Source organism: Chamaea fasciata, unplaced genomic scaffold, assembly GCF_029207755.1.
Source record: "Chamaea fasciata isolate MVZ Bird 193981 ecotype frontalis unplaced genomic scaffold, bChaFas1.0.hap1 SCAF_7, whole genome shotgun sequence".
Classification (NCBI taxonomy): domain Eukaryota; kingdom Metazoa; phylum Chordata; class Aves; order Passeriformes; family Sylviidae; genus Chamaea; species Chamaea fasciata.
The window spans coordinates 62,121,405-62,142,341 of NW_027094092.1; the positions used below are offsets into that span (position 1 = coordinate 62,121,405).

Below are 20,937 nucleotides of genomic sequence, written 5' to 3' on the forward strand. Positions count from 1 at the left end.
TTTGGATGGAGACACAGCACCAAACTCTTCCCAGTTCCTGGAACAGCTCTGATATTCCTCTTGGTGCCTTTGCTCCTTGGCAATTGGAGCTTTTGTATTCGATGTCATTCTGTCACAAATTGATACTGGAAGCCGTTAAAAAAAGATTGATTTATGGGTGGGTTGGTTTGGGGGTTTTTTTTCTTAGGTAGGGAAACACTTTTTTAAAAACAGTTTCTGTGGAAAAGATTAGGAATCACAGCCTAGCAGTGGGAGTCAGTTTGAAACAAGATTAAACACACATAATTCATGTCACAATTATTGTTTTTTTTTTTTTTTTTTAAATTCCCAGTCCCTGGGCACGTTTCGTACCTGCTGGTGCCTCATCAGCTCCATCATTTCCATGGCACTGACGAAGAGGTGACAACGATCCGAGTGATCCACCAGGGACGTGGGAAGAGGCTGATTCTGCCAAATGCTCCACTCAGACAAGGAGAGCTCCCGAGCTGCCCCCTCCTGGGGCTCCTGCAGGGGGAATTTGGGATGGGAGAAGAGATTTTCAGCAAGGAATTGTTGGGCGAAACTTCTCTGTCAGGGACAATAAGTACAGAAGTGCAGGGAAGGATTTAAACATTATCACACGGGGTTAAGTCTGGTCTAAAATAAAAACATCAGGAGCAACCTGGGCTAGGGGAAGGTGCCCAGGGCAGGGGGTGGAATGAGGTGGGTTTAAGACCCCTTTAAACCCAAACCATCCCGGGGCTCCGTGAATACAGCACCCTGCATGGAATTCTTGAAAACAGGAGCAGAACTTAAACTTTAAATTCACAGACCTACTTTTTTTTTTTTTAATTTACAGACCCATTTCAAACATGCAATTTCTAAATTCTTAACCTCAAAAACCCACACGTAAACCTCAAAAAGGCATTTTCATAACAGACTTCCCTCAAACCCCCAGAGTTAACTCTGGGATTTCCAGCATCCTTCAGGCCTCGTGTCAAAGGGAACATTGCACGGAACTCACTGGTGTTCCTTCCAGGTTTTCTAAGGTTTCAAACTGAACTCGGGGCAACACTGGCTCCTTTATCCCATCACTTTCCTTAATCCTGTAGAGTCTGTCCCACATTTCAAACTCCTCAGGTGACAAGGACCAGCTCTCATGGGACTTGATTTGCTTTTGGCCTGTGGGGAGGGGAAAAAAACAACAACAGGAAAACGTTAGCCGCTGTAGGAAAAGGGATGCACAGAATAAAAGAACTTGGGGTGGTACCAGGCACAAAAAAAAAAATAAAAAAAAATCTTTGAGCCACAATCAGAAAACCAGATGCAGAGACTCTGAAGCCAGGGACAAGCATCCAGAGAGTGTTAATATTTTATACAGATAAATACCATTAAACAGCTGTTTTGACATCATATAAAAATAGAAAGAGACAGATACAGATCACTATCCCAAACAATGTCAAATCCCTTCAACAGCCCTGGGTGGGAAGTGATTGCAAAGAATCTAGAGTCGAGAATGTGATGGTTTTCAGGCCAGATGTGTGAAGCTGGGAGAAAAATAATGAAGGTAATTTGCCTTCTGTGTCTGTGCAGACAGGATCTGGGGTGAATCTGCAGCCCAGGCTCTTTTGGGAATTAATGCCACAGAAGAGGAATCAGCCTGGATCTCTCAATCCTCTCAAGTTCCAGCTGTCAGGGGCTGTGTCTGCACAGAGCAAACCCTGAGTCCTGCTCACATCCTGCTCAGGAAAACCTGGAAAAATGAACCAACATGACATTTTTGAGGCCATCACTAAAAAAAACCCCTCAGAAGATCAACACTGCTGTGAAGTATTTCTGACTCAAGTGTAGGAGATGTCACATTCCTGAAGAGATAACACCCAGTCCAAGGATCTGGCAGAGGAGGAAAAGAAGACCCGAAGGAAAAGGAAATGAAGAACAATTCTCAGAGAAGCATTTGGAACCATGGAGTGTTGAGTGGGAAGAGATCCAAGGGATCACAGAATGCCTTGGGTCTCAGGATGTCCCCAGCAGTGTGTGTTCCGTCAGCAGCTGTTAAACCAGCTAGGGCCGTGTTCTTTATCCCTTCCAGGACCCATCCTCCCTCCAGGGGATATCTGCTGTCCATGGGCCATCCAGGCTCACTGCAGGGCTGACACAATCCCATCATCCCACGGGGAGAGGCTCCACCCAGGGGGAGGAGCCCAGCATTCCCGCCTGGATCAAAGCTGGCATTCAGAACAGCAGCACGGCCTGTGTGCACTGGATTCCCAGAGGGAGAGCGGACCCATCCCAGCACCACTGGAGCCTTCTCCAGGATCATCTCTGCTCCAGCAGAACCACATCTGTCACTGCAGGAGGACTGGGTTGGGCTGACACCAACACCCTGACCAACAGCGGGTCAGCTCCTGTCCTGACTCTGCCAGGGTTTGCTCTTTGCTTGTTTGCTTTTTCTACTACTCCATTTTTATTCTTTTAATATCCCTAGTACAGAACTGTTATTCCTGTTCCCATCTCTTTGCCTGAGAGCCCCTTAATTGCAAAATTATAATAATCGAGAGGGAGGGGTTTCCATTCTCCATTCCAAGGGAGGCTCCTGCCTTCCTTAGAAGACACCTGTCTTTCCAAACCAAGGCACAGAGCCATGGAATATCCTGAGCTGGAAGGGACCCACAAAGACCACCCAGCCCAGCCCCGTCCCATCCCTGACACCCCAACAATCCCACGCTGGCCATCCCTGGGAGGAGTGTCCAAAGGCTCCTGGAGCTCTGGCAGCCCCGGGGCCGTGCCCATTCCCTGTTCCTGAGGATCTGTTGTCATCCAGCCCCATCAGAGAACAACAATGACTTCAGTGCTGTGAAGCTGCAGCTGCGTGGGACAGAGACAAGATGATCCCCTGATATCAGCCCGGGTGATCCGTGCTGCAAGCCTGCCAGGCAAGGAGCCCTGGAGCAGCTGGCACAACTTGGGAACAGATGATTCCCAGAGCTCTGGGCTTCCTGCTGAGGAGCACTGGGAGGATTGTGGATGCCCAGAATGTTTCTCAAACACAAAGAAAGAAGGACCTGGACAAACAGGACTGCTGCCACCAGAGAATGGGAGCACAGGAACATTCCCATCCTCAGTCAGGCTGATAAGGCTGTTTGGATCCAGGGCTGGGAATCACCACGTCCCGCCGTCCCTGGCACAGCCTGTCCCCTCCATAGGAGGCAGCTGGTGCTGTCCCATGGGAAATTATCCTCCGGAACATTCCGAGTGAGGGATGCCAGGCCCTACCAGACACAAACACAGCACTCAATCCACGTGCTTTTCCTTGGTTTTTTTCCAGAACCAACGTACTTTCATTATTCTTCAAGTGGGAAGAGAGCAAAAATTAGCCACTGGAAAGGCATGAAAACCACACAGAGGACTAAACAGTTAAAGCAGGTGTTGGTAATCTTAAAAAGTGAGTCCAAACCAATTATCATTAGGATAAAACCAGCAATTATAGAAAAAAAACGCGAAATTGTAAAATCAAATAAAATCCAGGGTTGCTGATGACTCAAAACTGATCCATCTGGAATGAGGGAGTAGAAGAATAGTGGAGAACCAGCAGAAGAATTGAAAAAATGAGATTTCATCTGGACAAAAGCCAAAAGAAAAAGGAATTACTGATTCAGCTCCCAGGAACAGCAATATTAACATGCTCCTCACTTTAAAACCCCCAAAAAAACAAACCCCAAAAATCAGGGAGAAAAAAGAATCTTAAAATAGAAGAAATTATACAAGAGGCTTACGGAGTAAAGGGATTTTTTTTGCTGCATGTTGGAAGGAGAGCCCTAAAAAATGAAGGACACACGTGGTCAATGATGGGGCAGCACAAGACGTTGGATCCCTCTGGTGCTGACAGAAAAAAGTTATGGAAGAGGTTTTGAAGTGAAAGAGGGGTGTACAATTAATAAAAACTGGATCAAATTAAGAAGAACAGGAAATACTTTTCAGGTAATGAGTGACAGGATCAGAAGAAACAGCCTCAAGCTGTGCCACGGGGAGGTTCAGGCTGGACATGGGGAGGAATTCCTTCATGGAAAGGCCGTGGAAGTGCCCAGGGAAGTGCTGGAGACCTCATCCCTGGAGGGATTTACAGCCCTGTGCATGGGGCACCTGGGGACGTGTGGCAGTGCTGGGGAATGCTTGGGCTCAGTGGACTCAGAGGGGTTTTCCAACCTAAAGGATTCCATGACTGTATTTATTTTGACAGGAAAACAGGAAGAATGCTTGAAATTCCCATAACTCAGCCCATGACAGCTCAGTGTCTGCCACGGAGAAACCTGAGGGATGAACTGGACCTCGACGACCAAGTGAGAGCAGAGACAAGAACACACCCAGCTCACCCACTGCTGCCAGCTTTGCCCATTTTTAATCCTGCAAACGGGCCCAAAAATGAAGAGAAAATGCAAAAGAATCAATTCCTTTCTTTGTCCTCTTTTGGAGCTTTATCCTGAGTGTCACCAAAATCAGGAGCAGCCCCTGGTTCACCCAGCAATGAAAGGGACTCAGCACAAGGCTGGTGCTCAGTGACCTGCACAGGGCAGCCCTGGCTGGCAGGAGGGGCACTGAGCCCTGAGTGTCACCCTGGGGACTCGGCCCTGCTCACCCTGGGGACTCGGCCTGAGTGTCACCTTGGGGACTCAGCCCTGAGTGTCACCCTGGGGACTCGGCCTGAGTGTCACCCTGGGGACTCAGCCCTGGCCACCTTGGCTACTCAACCCTGGCCACATCTGGGGACTCAACCCTGATCACCTTTGGCAAATCAACTCTGGCCACTTTGAGACTCAACCCTGGCCACCATTGAGGACTCAACCCTGGCCACTTTGGGGAGTCAGCCCTGGCCACCTTGGGGACCCAGCCCTGGCCACTTTGGGGACTCAGCCCTGGCCACTTTGGGGACTCAACCCTGGCCACTTTGGGGACTCAGCCCAGGCCACTTTGGGGACTCAACCCTGGCCACTTTGGGGACTCAACCCTGGCCACTTTGGGGACTCAACCGTGGTCACTTTGGGGACTCAGCCCTGGTCATTCTGGGGACTCAGCCCGGGCCACTTTGGGGACTCAGCCCTGGCCACTTTGGGGACTCAGCCCAGGCCACTTTGGGGACTGAGCCCTGGCCACTTTGGGGACTCAGCCCAGGCCACTTTGGGGACTCAACCGTGGTCACTTTGGGGACTCAGCCCTGGTCATTCTGGGGACTCAGCCCTGGCCACTTTGGGGACTCAGCCCTGGCCACTTTGGGGACTCAGCCCGGGCCACTTTGGGGACTCAGCACTGGCCACTCTGGGGACTCAACCCTGGTCACTTTGGGGACTCAACCCTGGTCACTTTGGGGACTCAGCCCTGGTCACTTTGGGGACCCAACCCTGGCCACTTTGGGGACTCAGCCCAGGCCACTTTGGGGACTCAACCGTGGTCACTTTGGGGACTCAGCCCAGGCCACTTTGGGGACTCAGCCCTGGCCACTTTGGGGACTCAGCCCAGGCCACTTTGGGGACTCAACCGTGGTCACTTTGGGGACCCAACCCTGGCCACTTTGGGGACTCAGCCCAGGCCACTTTGGGGACTCAACCGTGGTCACTTTGGGGACTCAGCCCAGGCCACTTTGGGGACTCAGCCCTGGCCACTTTGGGGACTCAGCCCAGGCCACTTTGGGGACTCAACCGTGGTCACTTTGGGGACTCAGCCCTGGTCATTCTGGGGACTCAGCCCGGGCCACTTTGGGGACCTAACCCTGGCCACTTTGGGGACTCAGCCCTGGCCACTTTCGGGACTCAGCCCTGGTCACTTTGGGGACCCAACCCTGGCCACTTTGGGGACCCAACCCTGGTCACTTTGGGGACCCAACCCTGGCCACTTTCGGGACTCAGCCCTGGTCACTTTGGGGACCTAACCCTGGCCACTTTGGGGACTCAGCCCTGGTCACTTTGGAGACCCAACCCTGGTCACTTTGGGGACCCAACCCTGGCCACTTTGGAGACCCAACCCTGGTCACTTTGGGGACCCAACCCTGGCCACTTTGGGGACCCAGAGCCCCCCAGCCCTGGGGAGCTGCACACGCGGCTCCCACAGAAGGCTCTGCGTAATTCCAGCCCCGCAGTGCTGCTCCCACAGCAGGAACATTCCCAGCATTATCGTTCTCTTTGTGCCCTCCCTGCTCGTTTCTCTTTTCTAGGACAGCCCAACAAATGCTCCAAAACGATTATTTTCGCTCCATGTTGTGCTCTGATTGTTTTCCAGCGGCTGTGTCTGTTGAATCAGAAATAGGAAGTTTCCCAAGGCTTTGAGTTTCTTCTTTCAAGAAGTTGCTGTTGGTCTTTACAGAAAGCACTAACAGAGAGATAAAAGGCATGAAAATTCCCAAGTGTTTATAAAAAGTAGCTCTTTTTTTCCTATCTTAGGATTGTGTTCAGTTTCCTGAGCATCCCCATTGAACTGCATCAGCTAAAAAGCCTCCAAGAGAATTTTCCTAATTTTCCTGCAAGAGAGTCTGCACGATTCGTAAATATCCTACTCTTGACTTCTTCTTTTCCTCACATCAAAATCCTTTGGTTTTCAGGCATTTCTGGGTTTTTGTCACTTACAAAGCCACAATTCCCAGAGCAGCTGTGGCTGCCCCTGGATCCCTGGGAGTGTCCAAGGCCAGGCTGGAGAGGCTGGGAGCAGCCTGGGATAGGGGAAGGTGTCCCTGCCCATGGGAACTTTAAAGTCCCTCCAACCCAATCCAGTCTGGGATTTTGGGGCTCTGTGATGAACATTTGCCTCCTCTGTGTGCAGCTGGAGTTTCTGACCTTCAGGGAGTGACTCCATGGGGAAAGATGAACCAAAGGCCTGACTCAGGATCTGGATATTCAAAGGCAGAGCTGTGAGGAAAAGCCCCGAGCAGCGTCAGAGCTGACAGAATGACCCTGCTGGAAACACCATAATCCTCTTACCAGTGCCACAGAGAGCAGATCTGTGCTGCAGGGAGCTGGATCTCCTCTCTTTGGAAAGCATCCCCGAGGTGCTGGGCTCCTCTTTTTCAGCAGCGATGAACATTTTATGCACTTTGGGATTGACGCCCTCCGGAACCATCCGTGGGCTGTGCTGGTAGAAACGGAGGGTTTTGTTCCCTGAAATGGCTTTGTGGATGCTCCTTTTGTTGCACTGGCTTTGGTTGTACGTCTGAAAGAGAAGGGAAACGGAGAAATCATCTGCCGATCGATCGGGGTTTTTTTTTTTTCACAGCATTTGATCGAAACTAAAAGAACACCTCAGTGTCTCTGGGGTTCCTCATTATTTTCTGTCCCCTCAGCAAGGTGTTGTTTGGTTTGGGGGTTTTTTTTCATGGCCCAGGAGCAGGCACAGCACTGGAGAGCGAGAAAGGAGCGCAGCCCTCGCCTGGGGGCAGTTACAATCTGCCACTGATACAGGGATGATGTAAATGAGATTACATCAGAGGCAGGGAAAGGAGCTCAAGCAATAAAAAAGGCCCGAGATGATTTGCTGACGTCATGAGTGCTCGGAGTCCTTTTAATTACACTCCCGTTTTATTGTGCAGTGGAGAAACCACGGCAAAGCTGGAGAAAGTGAGGAGGGGAACTGGGGTTTCCCTCTGGAAGTGCCTCCCCCAAGGAGGTTCTGTGCTGAGCCCCTCAGTGGCACAGGGGGGCAGCTGCCACCTGACAGGGATGATTTCAGGGAGCAAAGAAAGATGCTCCCTGAATAAAACTGGAAGAGGCCCACAGGCAGCTCTGATGAAACCCCTCAAGCGTTCCAAGAAATGAATTTTAACCCTAGAACAAACCCCAGGGTTTTTACGGCTGAAAAACACGGTGTTACTAAATCAGCAGCATCACAGAGTTGTGACTTTGGTGGCTTTTCCCTGTCCTGGGCTGAGGAGCTCCAGGGGACATCCCAAACCTCATCCCAGCAGCTCCAGGGGCCTGGGACACACGGGAGCTGCCACGTGGAGAGGCTGCCCTGGGAACACACGTGGGAACCACGGAATAAACACTGAGCTCATGGAAATTCCTGCCAACGTCACATTCCCAGACCTGCCCTGACCCCTTTCTCCCGATAAAACATCTTCCAAAAGCTTTGGGATTGACCTGAAGCGGTTTGACTAAAAACAACCTTTAAACTAAACCAAGCAAAAGAGAAAAACCCCGAAAATCAAAATGAAGAAAAAAAAAAACCACACACAAAAAACCCCCCAAAAATTCCCATAAATTAAGACATGGTTATTAATTATCTAGCTGCAAATTAAGTGATGGGGAAGAACCTCCACATTGAGCCTCTTTCCAGTTCTGTTAAACTTAAACCCCCCAACACAAACCCCAAAAGACACCCTCAAGAAAAACCAAACAAATCCACCAAGACAATATTGGTTTGCAATTAAACTTATTTCCTGACTTCAAATTTAAAAAAAAAAAAAAAAAAAAAAATCTAATGACTATTCTACCTGGGGGGAGGCTCTGCTTCAAAGATATCTGAGAAAATCTGGACAACACAGTAATCCAACTACTTAAGTGAAGCTCCAAGGAATTTAAGGGACTATTTTATATCCCATTACAGAGCAGAGCTTTCAATAGCAACCAGCCTCCGTGAGCAGCATTGAAAAAATATCCATTTACCAGCTCTGCTCAGGTTTATCATTTTTAACTCCCATCCCTTCAAAGGGGAAACTTTTCCCCCCCCCGGGGAGGATTCTTGGCAGTCTCATTCCGAATTAAATCCCTGCCACCTACAAATCCCACCCAGAGCTACAGCATTGACCGGAATCAATGACACGGCACCAAGAGTCTGAAATTCTGGCTTTACAATTGATTTACAGATCTTGGATTTCTTGGTTTGCACCCCCTTGCACAGGTGATGGCAGCAGGGAGTGCTCAGCCTGTCCTGCCCAAATCCTGCCCCGACGCATTCCAAGGATGAGCCCGGACCCTGCAGGGCTGTGGGATGCAGCAGGCACGGCTGTGGTGGGATTCCCCCAGGTCCCAGCACGTTTCCAGCTGGACACGGATGTCCAGAGGGACAGCCTGTACTCAGGGATGATTAATTGTGCTCTGCTGGAGGGCTGGGCTGCAGGAACCCAGCCAAAGTGGATTTGCACCTAAGCTGATCTCCTCATCCTCACACGCAAGAGCGCGGCCACTAAAGCCAGCTCTGAGCGCCGGTGGCGTCACCAGCCCCGCCACAGCTGCAGCGTGAGTGCCCAGTGTCACCACCAGCCCTCCCAGTGCCCCCTGCCAGCTCCACCCCCTGCCCCACACCTTCCTCTGCACCCCTGGAAAACCCCTGGAATCTCGGAGTTTCAGTTTAAGAATTCGGTGACATGGCAGGCTGGGAGAGCTGGGAATGCTCCCCTGGAGAGGAGAAGCTCCAGGGAGAGCTCAGAGCCCCTGGCAGGGCCTGAAGGGGCTCCAGAAGAGCTGGAGAGGGGCTGGGGACAAGGGATGGAGGGACAGGACACAGGGAATGGCTTCCCACTGCCACAGGGCAGGGCTGGATGGGAGATTGGGGACTGGGAATTCCTGGCTGGGCTGGAATTCCCAGATTTTCTGTGGCTGCCCCTGGATCCCTGGCAGTGCCCAAGGCCAGGCTGGACGTTGTGGTTGGAGCAGCCTGGGACAGTGGGAGGTGTCCCTGCCGTGGCAGGAGGAGGAACTGGAGGATCTTTCAGGTCCCTTCCCTCCCAAACCATTCCAGGGCTCTGTGCTGGAGTTTCCTGTAACACCGAATGAGGAAGCTGAGCAGACACTCACTGGGGGCCACAGCTTCATCCCAAGGGACAGCTCCAATCCCTGCTCCCTGGGACAGGAGCCAGGGAAGGGCTGGAGCTGTGCCAGGCGAGGTTTAGGTTGGAGATCAGGGAAAGGTTCTTCCCCCAGAGGGTGGAATAAGCCCCGGAAAAGCTCCCCAGGGAATGGGCACGGCCCCGAGGCTGCCAGAGCTCCAGGAGCCTTTGGACAGCGCTGCCAGGGGTGCCCAGGGTGGGATTGCTGGGGCTCTGGGCAGGGCCAGGGGCTGGGATGACCCCTGAGGGTCAGGCACTCCCTGACCGCACTCACCCTCTCCTCACGGCCCTGGGCCAGGATGACCACGATGCGGCCGTGGCGGCGGCGGCCGGTGCGGCCCATGCGCTGCACCAGGCGCACGGGGCTGCGCTGCGCGTCGAAGCACACGATGAGATCCACCTCGCCGATGTCCAGCCCCTCCTCGCCCACGCAGGTGGACACCAGGGTGTTGTAGCCGCCCTCGCGGAACCTCCTCACCACCTGCAGGGACAGCGGGAATGGGATCGAGCGGCTCAGCCAGGAAAAGTGATTTGTATTCCCCAAACAACAGAGTTTTGTGGTTTTAAATTTCCCAGCTGCTGCCTTGTGATCCGACAGCACACCCCAGTGAGACCAACATCAGCATTTCAACTCTTGAACTCTAAAACAGAAGAGTTGAACTAAACCGTCTCTTCAAGTAACTCTCCAAGTAACTCTCCAACTCAACTGTCCAACTCAACTCTCCAACTCTCCAACTCAACTCTCCAACTCAACTCGTCAACTCAACTCTCCAACTCAGCTCTAAAATAAAGAGGTTTTTTTCCCCAAAATAAAGGGAAAAAAGCACACCTTATTCTGTCTCCAACCACGGTATTCTTGTAAAACTGATCCTCCCAACTCAGCATTTAAATATTTTAGGGGTTGTCTTTTTTTTTTTTTTAGCTTTGCTAGATTAGAATTTAATGATAGATCTTGTCATTCCTACCTAGAAGAAAAATAAAATTCCTACAGCACGTATTTGCATCTTCCCCCAGATTTTTGACATTTAAACTTAGCATTTGTTAACATAAATATTATAATATTGAGATATAAATAGATATATTTTTATAAATAAATTATTTTGCTCAATGAGTACAATTTTGGATTCTCTGGAAACCACTGGACTCCACAGGGATTTACCAACGACACTGAAAGCTCAGCCCCTCCCACACAGCCCATACCCCTGGAGTTATTCACACAATTAATGCCCTTTCTCACCAATTCCTAGCCCAGGCCTCCTCTTTCCTCACCTCCAGCTGCTCCTTCTGGGTGAAGCCTTTGGTGCTCTTCCCTGTGGAGTGTCCCACGAAGGTCATGGCGCGCACGGCCGGGCGGAGCCGCGCCAGCATCTCCGCGATTTCCTGCACGCTGTCCCGGAACGAGGAGAAGATCATCACCCTCGTGTCCCCAGCTGAGCTTCCACTCTTGCCTTCATCTGCTGGATTTGAAAATGGGCAGGTTTTAATGGAATTATAGCAAAAAAGGATGGGGAACCTCCCACAGGTTACACAATCACAGCTCTCGTCTCACTTAATGGGAAGAGAAAATGGGCAGAAACTGCTCCAAGATCCACCTCCTTGAAAAACTCCTCTTTGGATCAAAGCATGCTCTGATTTTGGGGAATGTGAGAATGAGAATGTCTTCATCTGACTTTATCTTACTAAAGTCACTTTGAAAAGCTGGGGTTGGATGGGAAGGAATGTTTTGGAATGAAGTTCACGATGCTGTTGTCTCCATTTCTCCAGTTCAGGACCCTCAGGACAGCAGAATCAGAATCCCAGATTGGTTTGGGTTGGAAGGGACCTTAAATCCCACCCAGTGCCACCCCTGCCATGGCAGGGACACCTCCCACTGTCCCAGGCTGCTCCAAGCCCAATGTCCAACCTGGCCTTGGGCACTGCCAGGGATCCAGGGGCAGCCACAGCAAATCTGGGAATTCCAGCCCAGCCAGGAATTCCTTCCCAACATCCCATCCAAACCCAAGCAGAGCCATCAGTGAGTGCCCAAGGCTTGGGATGGAAATGGGAGATGCTGGTTTGGACAGGCAAATCCTGACCTTTTCCATCTATAATTATCATTTCCTAAAAGTCAAAGGTTCGGTTAATAATAAAAAGCCTGGAGTCGGAGTGATGCCTTTTCTCAATCCTTCTTAAATCCCAGGATTTGGCTTGGGAAGGGACCTTAAATCCCATGTAGAGTTTTTGAAGTGGAGGGAAAAGGAGGGAGGGAGGTTGGGAGGACAGAAAGAACTCTGAATGGGAAGGGGAAAAAAGGAGTGAATTGCATTAAATGCATTGGGACATATCATAAAGTTACAAATCCAGAATTGGGAAACAAAGTCGCGTGCTGGAAAGCATCAGCCATTTCAAAGGTTTGCTGAGAACACTGCATCCATGAGAGAAACAAAACACACAAAAAAGAGGGAAGGGCAGGTTAGATATTATCAGAACTTCACAGAGCACAACGATCCAAACAGGCAAGAGAGAAAGTGAACAAGATGCAATACAAATGTTATTATTACTCATGTCATCATTCCAAAGGCTGGAATCAAGAAGCCGAAACATCCCAAAGCCAAAGAGGTCTGAATGATGTCTTCATCAAGACGAAAAAGAACGAGAGACAGGTGAATGTAACTGAAGGGTTTGAACTTCAAATTGATGCCTTTAGAGTTGTTAATTCTTATCCTCAGGCTGGATATCACAACTTTTATCCTCAATGTCCTTAAATGTGTTCATGGAACTCTGCAGGAGGGACTGGCAGCCAGGACAAACTGGGACAGGATCAGAAGGAAACGTGGCAGCCCCAGGAATGAGCTCCCTGTTCCTGTTTTACTCAGCTGTTAGTGCAGTTTATATCAAATTAATAATGGGAATTTATAGGAAGTTTTATCCCATAAAGATCTTTTGGTGAAGTTCTTCTAGAGGCAAAGATGCACAAATAATCAAAGCAATAAAACAGCACAAAGGAAGATATTCCTTGTTTCCATTCCCAGGCTTTCCTCTGAGTTGTTGGCACTCACCAGAACATCTCTGCTTCCAGGATTTGAAGTGTTCTATTACGATTTCCTCCAATTTCTTTAATTTTGGATGGCTGTAGACAAATTCCTTTTTCTTTCCCAGTGCTGGAAAGGAAATAAAGGAATGAAAGATCCAAATAAACCTGCAACAAGCAGGAAGGTTCAGTGAACTTCATTCCCTCCCACTGTAATTACCTGAGTCAGATCCAAATCCTGATACTGCTTCTAAACAAAACAATAAACTGCTGACAGCAGAATATTTGTTAAATCCAGTTTTTGACAAAGTGCCGTGACTTTCGTTAGAGTAACACTGGAAAAGACTTTACAGTGAAACAGTCGTATTTTATCCTTCATTTTAGAGGAAATTAAACACTTCAAACATTGAAAACTTGCTTGCAAGTAGCTAAAGCCACCAAGGGGAGAGAAAGAAAGAGGGAGAGACAGAATATTGGGAATTCAATCAGGAATAAAGAGCGGCACAACTTTGAAACAGGAATATTCTGTCCCAAAGGGAGAAATCCTGACCTGTTGTGTTCTTGCAAACATTTCCACCCTCAGGAGTCCCAGCAGAGTCTGAGAACATTTCCTGCAGCTGCTGGTAGAGCTCCATGAAGTCCTCGTTGCGCCCCAGCTCGTTCTTGGTGCGGGATAAGCCTTTGGAGAGAGTTGGGACAACTCAGGATTCCGTTTGCTCCCCCAGACACACTCTGCCTTTCACATGAGGGGAACAAACCCACCAAATCCACCTGCAACCCCTCCTCCTTTCAGGTGTTTTGTGCCAAAGCAGCGAGGTAAATGAGAGGAGAAGAGTGGAGCTGAGAGCAGGGATGCTCCTGAGGACATTTCACCTTTGGATCCATCCATGATTCCCCACAGGTAGATGAACAAGGAGCGGATTCCCATCTGCAGCAGCAGCTCGTAGCCGTGGTACAGACTGATACAAAGGGCAAAGTCTCCTTCAATGATGCCCTGATGGATTCCCTGGGGGACAAAAGCCGATTCCAACTGAATTAGGAGGTGGCTGAGGAGCAGGAATCCCACTGCAATTCCTGCCCGAGACCGGAGCAAACCCCAAAGTGATGGCCAGGGAGCAGTCTGTCCTTCAGAGCCCTCAGGGGACGGACTGCACACAGCTCAGTGAAGGCAATCCTCTTCCACCTCCAAAATGCCTCTGCTAGCTCCCAAAATGAGCTCATCAACACTCTGACAGCAGAGCCAGCAGCATTTGGGAAAACCAGGGATTTCTGGCACATCCACCCAGGCTATGGAATTAAGGCAGGAAAGTTGCCCTGCTTACAGCGAAGGAGATTTCCCATTGCTCTTTTGGAGGCACACAGTCTTTTTTTTTTTAGGGAATTTCCTTTAAGTTTACAAAATTTGACCATTCCATGAGGATTTACTAACAAAATAGGAGCAGGAATACACTTTTGAGGGGAAAATGAAAACTTGGCTGTCAGTGATCACAATGCAAGTTCTCAAAGTTCACTTAAATGGAGATGGTGATCTTTTCCTTAACTCTTCTATACTGGCACCCTGAGATGTGGACTAATTAGGAATATTTTATAGATTTCATAAATGATCTTCAAGATCCCTTCCATCCCAAATCGTGCTGTGATTCTGTGACATCTTATTCCATGGCTAAAACCAAAAATCTACTTAAAATGTCTCCAGAAATGCTGCAGTTATGGATTATTCCTATTTATTCACCACTTTAATAGCATGAAATAAATGAAGAACTTACTGCGTGCTGTGCAGAGGGGTTCTTCCTGAACTGATCCCTGGCCAGGATGATCTGGTACTTGGTCAGGCTGGGAATTTCCCTCCTGGATAAAACTCCCACCTGGATCAGGCGCCCAGCAAACGCTTCCAGCACCTGCAACCAAAACCCAGCACAGGGGAAGGGAGGGCTGAGCCCTTTGAAACGATTTTATTTTTATACAGAGCATGAGCAGCTCATGGGTTTTGTTTGAGACAGAGGAGTTTTCAAAGTGAGCTGTGCTGAGCTCGGAGCACCAGGTGCTCTGCCTCAGTGGAAGGCTCTCCATCATCAGGATGTTTTTAGGTTAATTCCCAAAATTCCTGCCAGAGCACCTGGACAAGGCTCTTAGACACAGGGTGGGATTATTGGGGTGTCCTGTGCAGGGTCAGGAGTCGGACTCCAGGATCCTTGGGGGCCTCCTGCCCCAGGATAACCCTGGATCCACCCAGGAAGCGAGGAGGGGAAACTCCCCCTGGGATGTGGAATGGAACAGGGGCCGACCCAGCAGAGAGGGACGGGGATGGGACGGACACCCAGGTACACATCAGGGGCTGCAGCTCCCCTCTCACTGCTCACACTCCAGGGGCAGTTTGACCCCAGGAACACTTGGATTCACCTCTGAGAAGACTAACCTGGGTGAAGGACTGGCCAACACGCCCAGAATCTGTGTGGGGAAGGGATGGGAGTTGAGCCACACGAGCAGAGAGGACCAGGCACAGGCACAGCAGCGTGTCCCATTTCCTGCAGATCCCACCCCAAAACACAGCTTGTTTTCAAACATCACATGTACCTGGCTTTCCACCTCGCTGCAGCAAGGACAAGAACCTGCACTAATGCATCTTAATCCTGTTTTTTCCTCTTTGTTTCCCAGCCTTAGGTGGTCAGGATTTTTCCACGGACTTAGTTTGGCCTGAGCACTAACTCTGCCGTAATTGCAGTAATCAGATTTGTCCTACAAACGCTGTTTACAGCCTGTTGGCCCCCTTGGCCAAGGGCCCCGAAAACATCCCAGTGCACAAGAACAGGCTTCTCCAAAGCTGACTGACATGCACACCGAGTTTCCCAAGATTTCCAGGTGCTCCAGCAGCAGCAGCACAGCTGCCCTGCCCTAAAAGAGCTGCAGAGTAATAAAGGCTTAAATCCCTTTAGTGTCCCTTCAGCCCACTGAAAAGCAGCCACCTAAACCAATAAAGCCAGGCCTAAGTCAGGCTTCCAACACTGATGCCAGCAGGCCTGGAGCTGCTGGGGAGAAAACGTCCTGGCAGGTAAAGAAGGGCCTGTGTAGGACTCAGCCTGTGTTCATCCCTGAGTAACAACATCCCATTTGTTACTCCAGGATCTGAGCTCCCAGATCCTGTTGGGATGCACAAATATCCTTAACAAGCACCTGCTGCTCATGCTCTGGCAGTGCAGGGGCAGCTCAGTTTAACTTCTGTCTGCTTGCTTTGATTATTCCTATGGTTTAGTCGGTAATATTTTTTATTTATAGGTCATCTTTTATCTTCTTATTCTGTGTGCAGAACTCGTGTGGCATTAAAATGAAAACAGAATCACAGGATGGGACTTTAAATCCCTTCCAGTTCCATGGGCAGGGACACCTCCCACTGTCCCAGGCTGCTCCAAGCCCAATGTCCAGCCTGGCCTTGGGCACTGCCAGGGATCCAGGGGCAGCCACAGCTGCTCTGGGAATTCCAGCCCAGCCAGGAATTCCCAATTCCCAATATCTAATCTAAAACCCTAAGGAAGGGAGTGGGAATAATTGCCATCATCAGTGACAGCAGCGTTACTCCCCCAAAGAACCAAAAAAATGCAAGGAGGAATTTGGAAAGGGTGAAGGGAAACTTGTGAGAGCCTCAGCTGAAGCGGGGGAGCCGTGCTGGGGAATTTGCACCCTGCCCATCCTTGGCCACAGCAAAGGCCTCCCAGCTCCCAGGGAAAGCAAGGCAGGACACTCCATCCCCAGGCACTCCTTCTAATTAAGGCTCATGGATTAATTAAGCCAAATAAACCACTAACACCACCAACAAGCAGGCACCAACTGGAGGCTACAGCAGTGCCAGGAATTTCTGGAGGAAAGGTGGGGAGGAAAATGAAGAAATCAAATGTTGTTTTCTTAAAATACAGCCAAAAGCCATTCACCAAGCCACTGGGAAGGCTGGATGCACAAGGAGTTCATTTCTCATCTGAGTGAGAACAGAACTAAAAATGCAGTTTAGCTTCAAGAGTTTAAAATTCAGGACTTGGTGTTTGATCACAGAGTTCGGGACCCTTCTGCTGTTTTTCAGCCCAGGCTGAACCTGACGAGTCCCTTGGAAAGGACAGAGACAGAGATGTGTGTGCCAGCTCACAGGAAAAGGTATTTACCAAATAAACCAAAATGCTGACCATGAAGGAAGAGCTCAGGGCTTTTTATCTGAATGGGTCCTCCCATCGAACCCCGAACAGCTGGACAAGAGCACACTTGAAATGCTGAAGATGAAGCTTAAACCATCTCTCGAGTAGTGGAAATGGAGTCAGGCTTTTCACAAAATGTTCCTCTTGACAAGAAATTCACATTTTCATTAAAAACTAATGGCCAGTAGATCTGATATTTCAGCGCTGGTTTATGATTTCCTACACTTGTTGCAGAGCATTTTTATTTTTTTTTCTTCTTCTTCTAAAAAGCAATTTCCATTACCTGGACTTTTCTGTTTCATCCCCTGACCTAGTTTGTAAGATATAAGAAAACGCTATTGTCCCTGTTTGCTCAATGTACACCCGTGGCTGATTTAATCACCTCCTGCAGAACAAACCCAGCGCTGTTATGAAAGACAGCAGGATCCAGTCACCTGGAGCTCCACGGCTCCCAGGGAACAGTAAACACAACCTACTTAGGAGAGCCTCAGCAGCAGGCACGGCTCGCTGATTACATTTATCTTGCCTCCATCCCTTCGTTTTTAATTAAAAAGAGAATACTTCTGGAAAAGCCCCCCTCGGCCTTTCCAAAGCACGTCGGCGTCGTGTTACCCGAACGCAGGCGCAGAGTTAATTCCAATTAATTGCTCAGGAGGGCTGGTGGCTTTCTCCAGTTCAGAGCTGACAGATTTACAGCCAGCAGATAAAAGACGACCGGCAGGGTGATCCCGTCCTGCACTGAACTTGCCAAGAGCACAGAGGCTTTCTCTGTTCCGAGGTATCTCCCACAGCAAACCACAGTGAGTTCGTGGAGCCCGTGATGAGCTTAGAACCTGTTTTGTGGAGCTCTGAGAGGAGCTGAGCACTTGTGTACAGGGCAAAGAGCTGTCCCTGTGCCAGCTGCACCTCACTAAAAACTGCTCCTAATCTGTTTTCTGTTGGCACAATAAAAAAAAAAAACAACAAAGGCTCCAAGCTACCGCCCTGACCTAATTATTTTAGTGCGGATTTGTAGGGGTTCTTTACCAAAGAAAAACACCCACAAACAACTGTTAGAGTGGCTTTTCTTCCCAACGTGCTGGGGCTGAGCTGGTGTGAAGGAAGCGAGCTCAGGTCGTGCCAGTGAGGCAGCACCACAGCCCGAACCACTGCTCCATCCTAAGGGCGTCCCCGAAAGCAGGAGCAGGGAAGAACCAAGAGCTCCAGGACAAATCCAGGTCTGCGCTGTGGCCGTGCACCTCAGGGATGAAAAAAAGAAAGGAAGGCAGGGCAGGGCAAAAGGAGAGTCTGCCCACCAGGCTCTGCTGGAGATGGGTTTGCACCCCAAGGATCCACAGCAGAGCTGTGGCCAGGCCGTCCCAGGGCAGAGATCCTGCAGGGAGGTGTGAACGCAGCCAGAGCTGCTCCCACTGCTCCAGGCAAGGGCAGAGCATGATCCGGAGCATTCCCTGCCTGGAACCAGGAAGGTTTGGGATCCTCAAGGGTGAGACCTTGAGGAGCGTCCGTGCAAGTAGCCAATATGCCCAAAAGTAACTTCCAGGAGCAAGTCCCAGGAGCAAAGCACGTTTGGTATCTGCCAGCTGGGGGAGGCTCTGGCACTGAGGCCAGTTTTAGGGGTTCTGGAGCTCTGACTGGCACTGAGTTTTAGTTCTTTTCTTGTAAAACTTCAGAGTCGTGACAAACCAAGTCTGAAGCAGGCAGAGAAGTGCATTCTGTGCAAGTTTCCTCCTGACTTTTTCTCACCTGGCCAATGGAGGGAGGGAAGCAGCAGGGACACGGCAGGGGAGGGTGGATTTTAGCTGATCCTGTCACTCTCCAAACCCAACACTGATCAGCCCAGTGATGATCTTGGCACCAAAGTTTTGTTATAAATTTGCATTAACTCGTTCACACCCTGCCCAGTCTTCCAGGGATACGTGAGACACACAAAATCCACTGTTCTTCCCTGGGATCCATCCAAAAAATCCAGTATTTGTCTTTTTCTAACAGCTGAGTTTTCTCCTGTTACAGTATTTTTTTCTTTTCCTAAAGGTTATAAAACAAAACCTCCAGTTTTTACTTTTCAACTAACTTCACCAAAAACAATTTTACTCTTTACTGAGAAATGTTAAGAAGGAAGTGGCTTTTCTGCATCAACCCATCATCACTCAGTGAGCGACTGTCAGACAGAAAGGAGCATCCCACTAAGGACGGTGTGGATGTGAAATTTTGAAGGCTGAATATCAGGGGTTTTGTTCTGTTCAGGGATAGAACATGCCAGGAAAGCACTGAGAACACAGCACTGCCAGAACTGTGTTTCCTCAACAGTGGCTGTTTATTAGCCAGCAGTCAGACACAAAATTAGCAAGTCTGGGGGGGAAAAAAAATAACAAATAAAACAAAACAAAACAAAAAATCAGCTTTTTTCACCTGCAGTGACGAGTTCTTCTTATCTCTCCAGACACAGCCCATCACATCTTCAGTACTCTAACAAATGCAGTCATAACCAAGCTCGTCAGGAATCAAAGACAAATTAAATGCACACAGAGTAGTTTGTACAGATGGATTTTTTCAAACAGGGTTTTTAACTCCTCCCAGCCTCTTTCTCACAGTCACTATGCTGTGGCATATCTCACACAAAGAGAAATTTAGCTGTGATTTTAAACGCTTTTTCTGCTGATCAGCTTTTCTTTGTCTTAAAGACAAAGATGCTTAATACTTAAAACCAATTTCATTTAAGCAACTATTAGTTTTCATAACTAATATGTAAGCAAAAGAGTTGGGACTGTTTTCCATGAATTATTTATGCAGGATGGGCAGAAAAAGAATATCCACACGTAGACTGAAACAGAAATCTCCAAGAGCCAGGATGCCCTCCCTTGGTACCGGCAACCCAAAATTCTGTGGAAATTTCCTCAGCCCCAGCACTGGAGTGTGTGATGTGGGATTCACCTGGAGCAGGCATGGGTTCCCACTGTGCCTCCCCTCAGGGTTCAGCCAGGTCTGAGAGGGAAACGTGGTCAGTGCCAGGAAATTCCCAGCTGGGAGGGAGCCCGTGGTGCTGCTCTGGGGCAGCTGCCCGTGAAATCACATCAGCACCCAGCCAGACACTTAAACAAGCATCAGCTCCAGGATTTGCCTTCCCAGTGGATTCCTGAGCCCCTGGTGCTGATTCACCCAGCAGCCCAGAGCCCAAACCCCCCTCAGTGACCTGTGCTTCACTCCCTGCAGCCACTGCATCCCAAAAAAAACCCTCTCAGGACATTGCCAGCTGCGCCTGCGTTTGCGAATTCCCCAAGGAACAGCAGGATTTGGGTCTGCCCTGCCAGGAGCACAGTCAGGACTGGCACATCTCAGCTTCTGAGGAATTCAGGGTTCATTTTCACAGCCAGCTCAGCCCCTGGGGCTGGGGAGCCAAAGCTGAGCCTGGAGAAAGGGACTGTCCAGAAAAAGGAAGGAGCAGGTTAAGCATCAGCAGTGCACAGGAAAGGATTATTTTCCTATTATTCCAAACCCCTAAATGCCCCGAGATTCCCTTTCCTGCCTGCACAAAAAGGGCCACAACAGCTATTTCATGTTCGATTTGGAATGAAAGACAACACGGAGTCCACACAAGACCCCTGATTCAAACCCAGATCCTGCTTTAACTGCCACATCTACCCCAGAACAGGGCTGCTCATCTCCCTCCCCCACACAACTGCAAAACATCCCCGAGTTTTTGCACTCCTAACCTTTTGGAAAGACGTCGGAGACCTCCTAAATTAAATGGAAGATGAATAAGGCAACTTTAAAGCGCGGTTTGAAAGCAGCAAAATCGCAATAAAGCAGAACTAACGGGACACGAAGAGCAGCGGGGAAAACACGAGGAAGAGAACAGCTGGGAGAGAGGGAACGAGTGGGCAAACAGAGAACCAGGAGCGGGGATCCACCCCTGGGCTCATCCATCCCCGGCTCTATTCATCCCTGGCCCGGCGCTGGGCGGG

At 49.6% G+C, this 20,937-nt stretch overlaps 1 protein-coding gene across 2 annotated transcripts in view; it reads right to left on the bottom strand.

The window, feature by feature from the left end:
• Positions 1–20,937, bottom strand: part of FANCM (FA complementation group M) — a 55,709-nt gene that overhangs the window by 20,350 nt on the left and 14,422 nt on the right. The window contains exons 5-13 of one of the 2 annotated variants that reach the window (XM_066189193.1): positions 14,564–14,695; positions 13,671–13,803; positions 13,348–13,476; positions 12,826–12,927; positions 11,057–11,241; positions 10,062–10,268; positions 6,945–7,173; positions 1,004–1,161; positions 352–504 (exon numbers count right to left, since the gene is read on the bottom strand). In XM_066189193.1, coding sequence (XP_066045290.1) covers positions 352–504; positions 1,004–1,161; positions 6,945–7,173; positions 10,062–10,268; positions 11,057–11,241; positions 12,826–12,927; positions 13,348–13,476; positions 13,671–13,803; positions 14,564–14,695 — 1,428 coding nt within the window. Of the gene's footprint in view, positions 1–351; positions 505–1,003; positions 1,162–6,944; positions 7,174–10,061; positions 10,269–11,056; positions 11,245–12,825; positions 12,928–13,347; positions 13,477–13,670; positions 13,804–14,563; positions 14,696–20,937 lie in introns of both variants that reach the window. The other variant, XM_066189192.1, reaches the window with a different exon arrangement.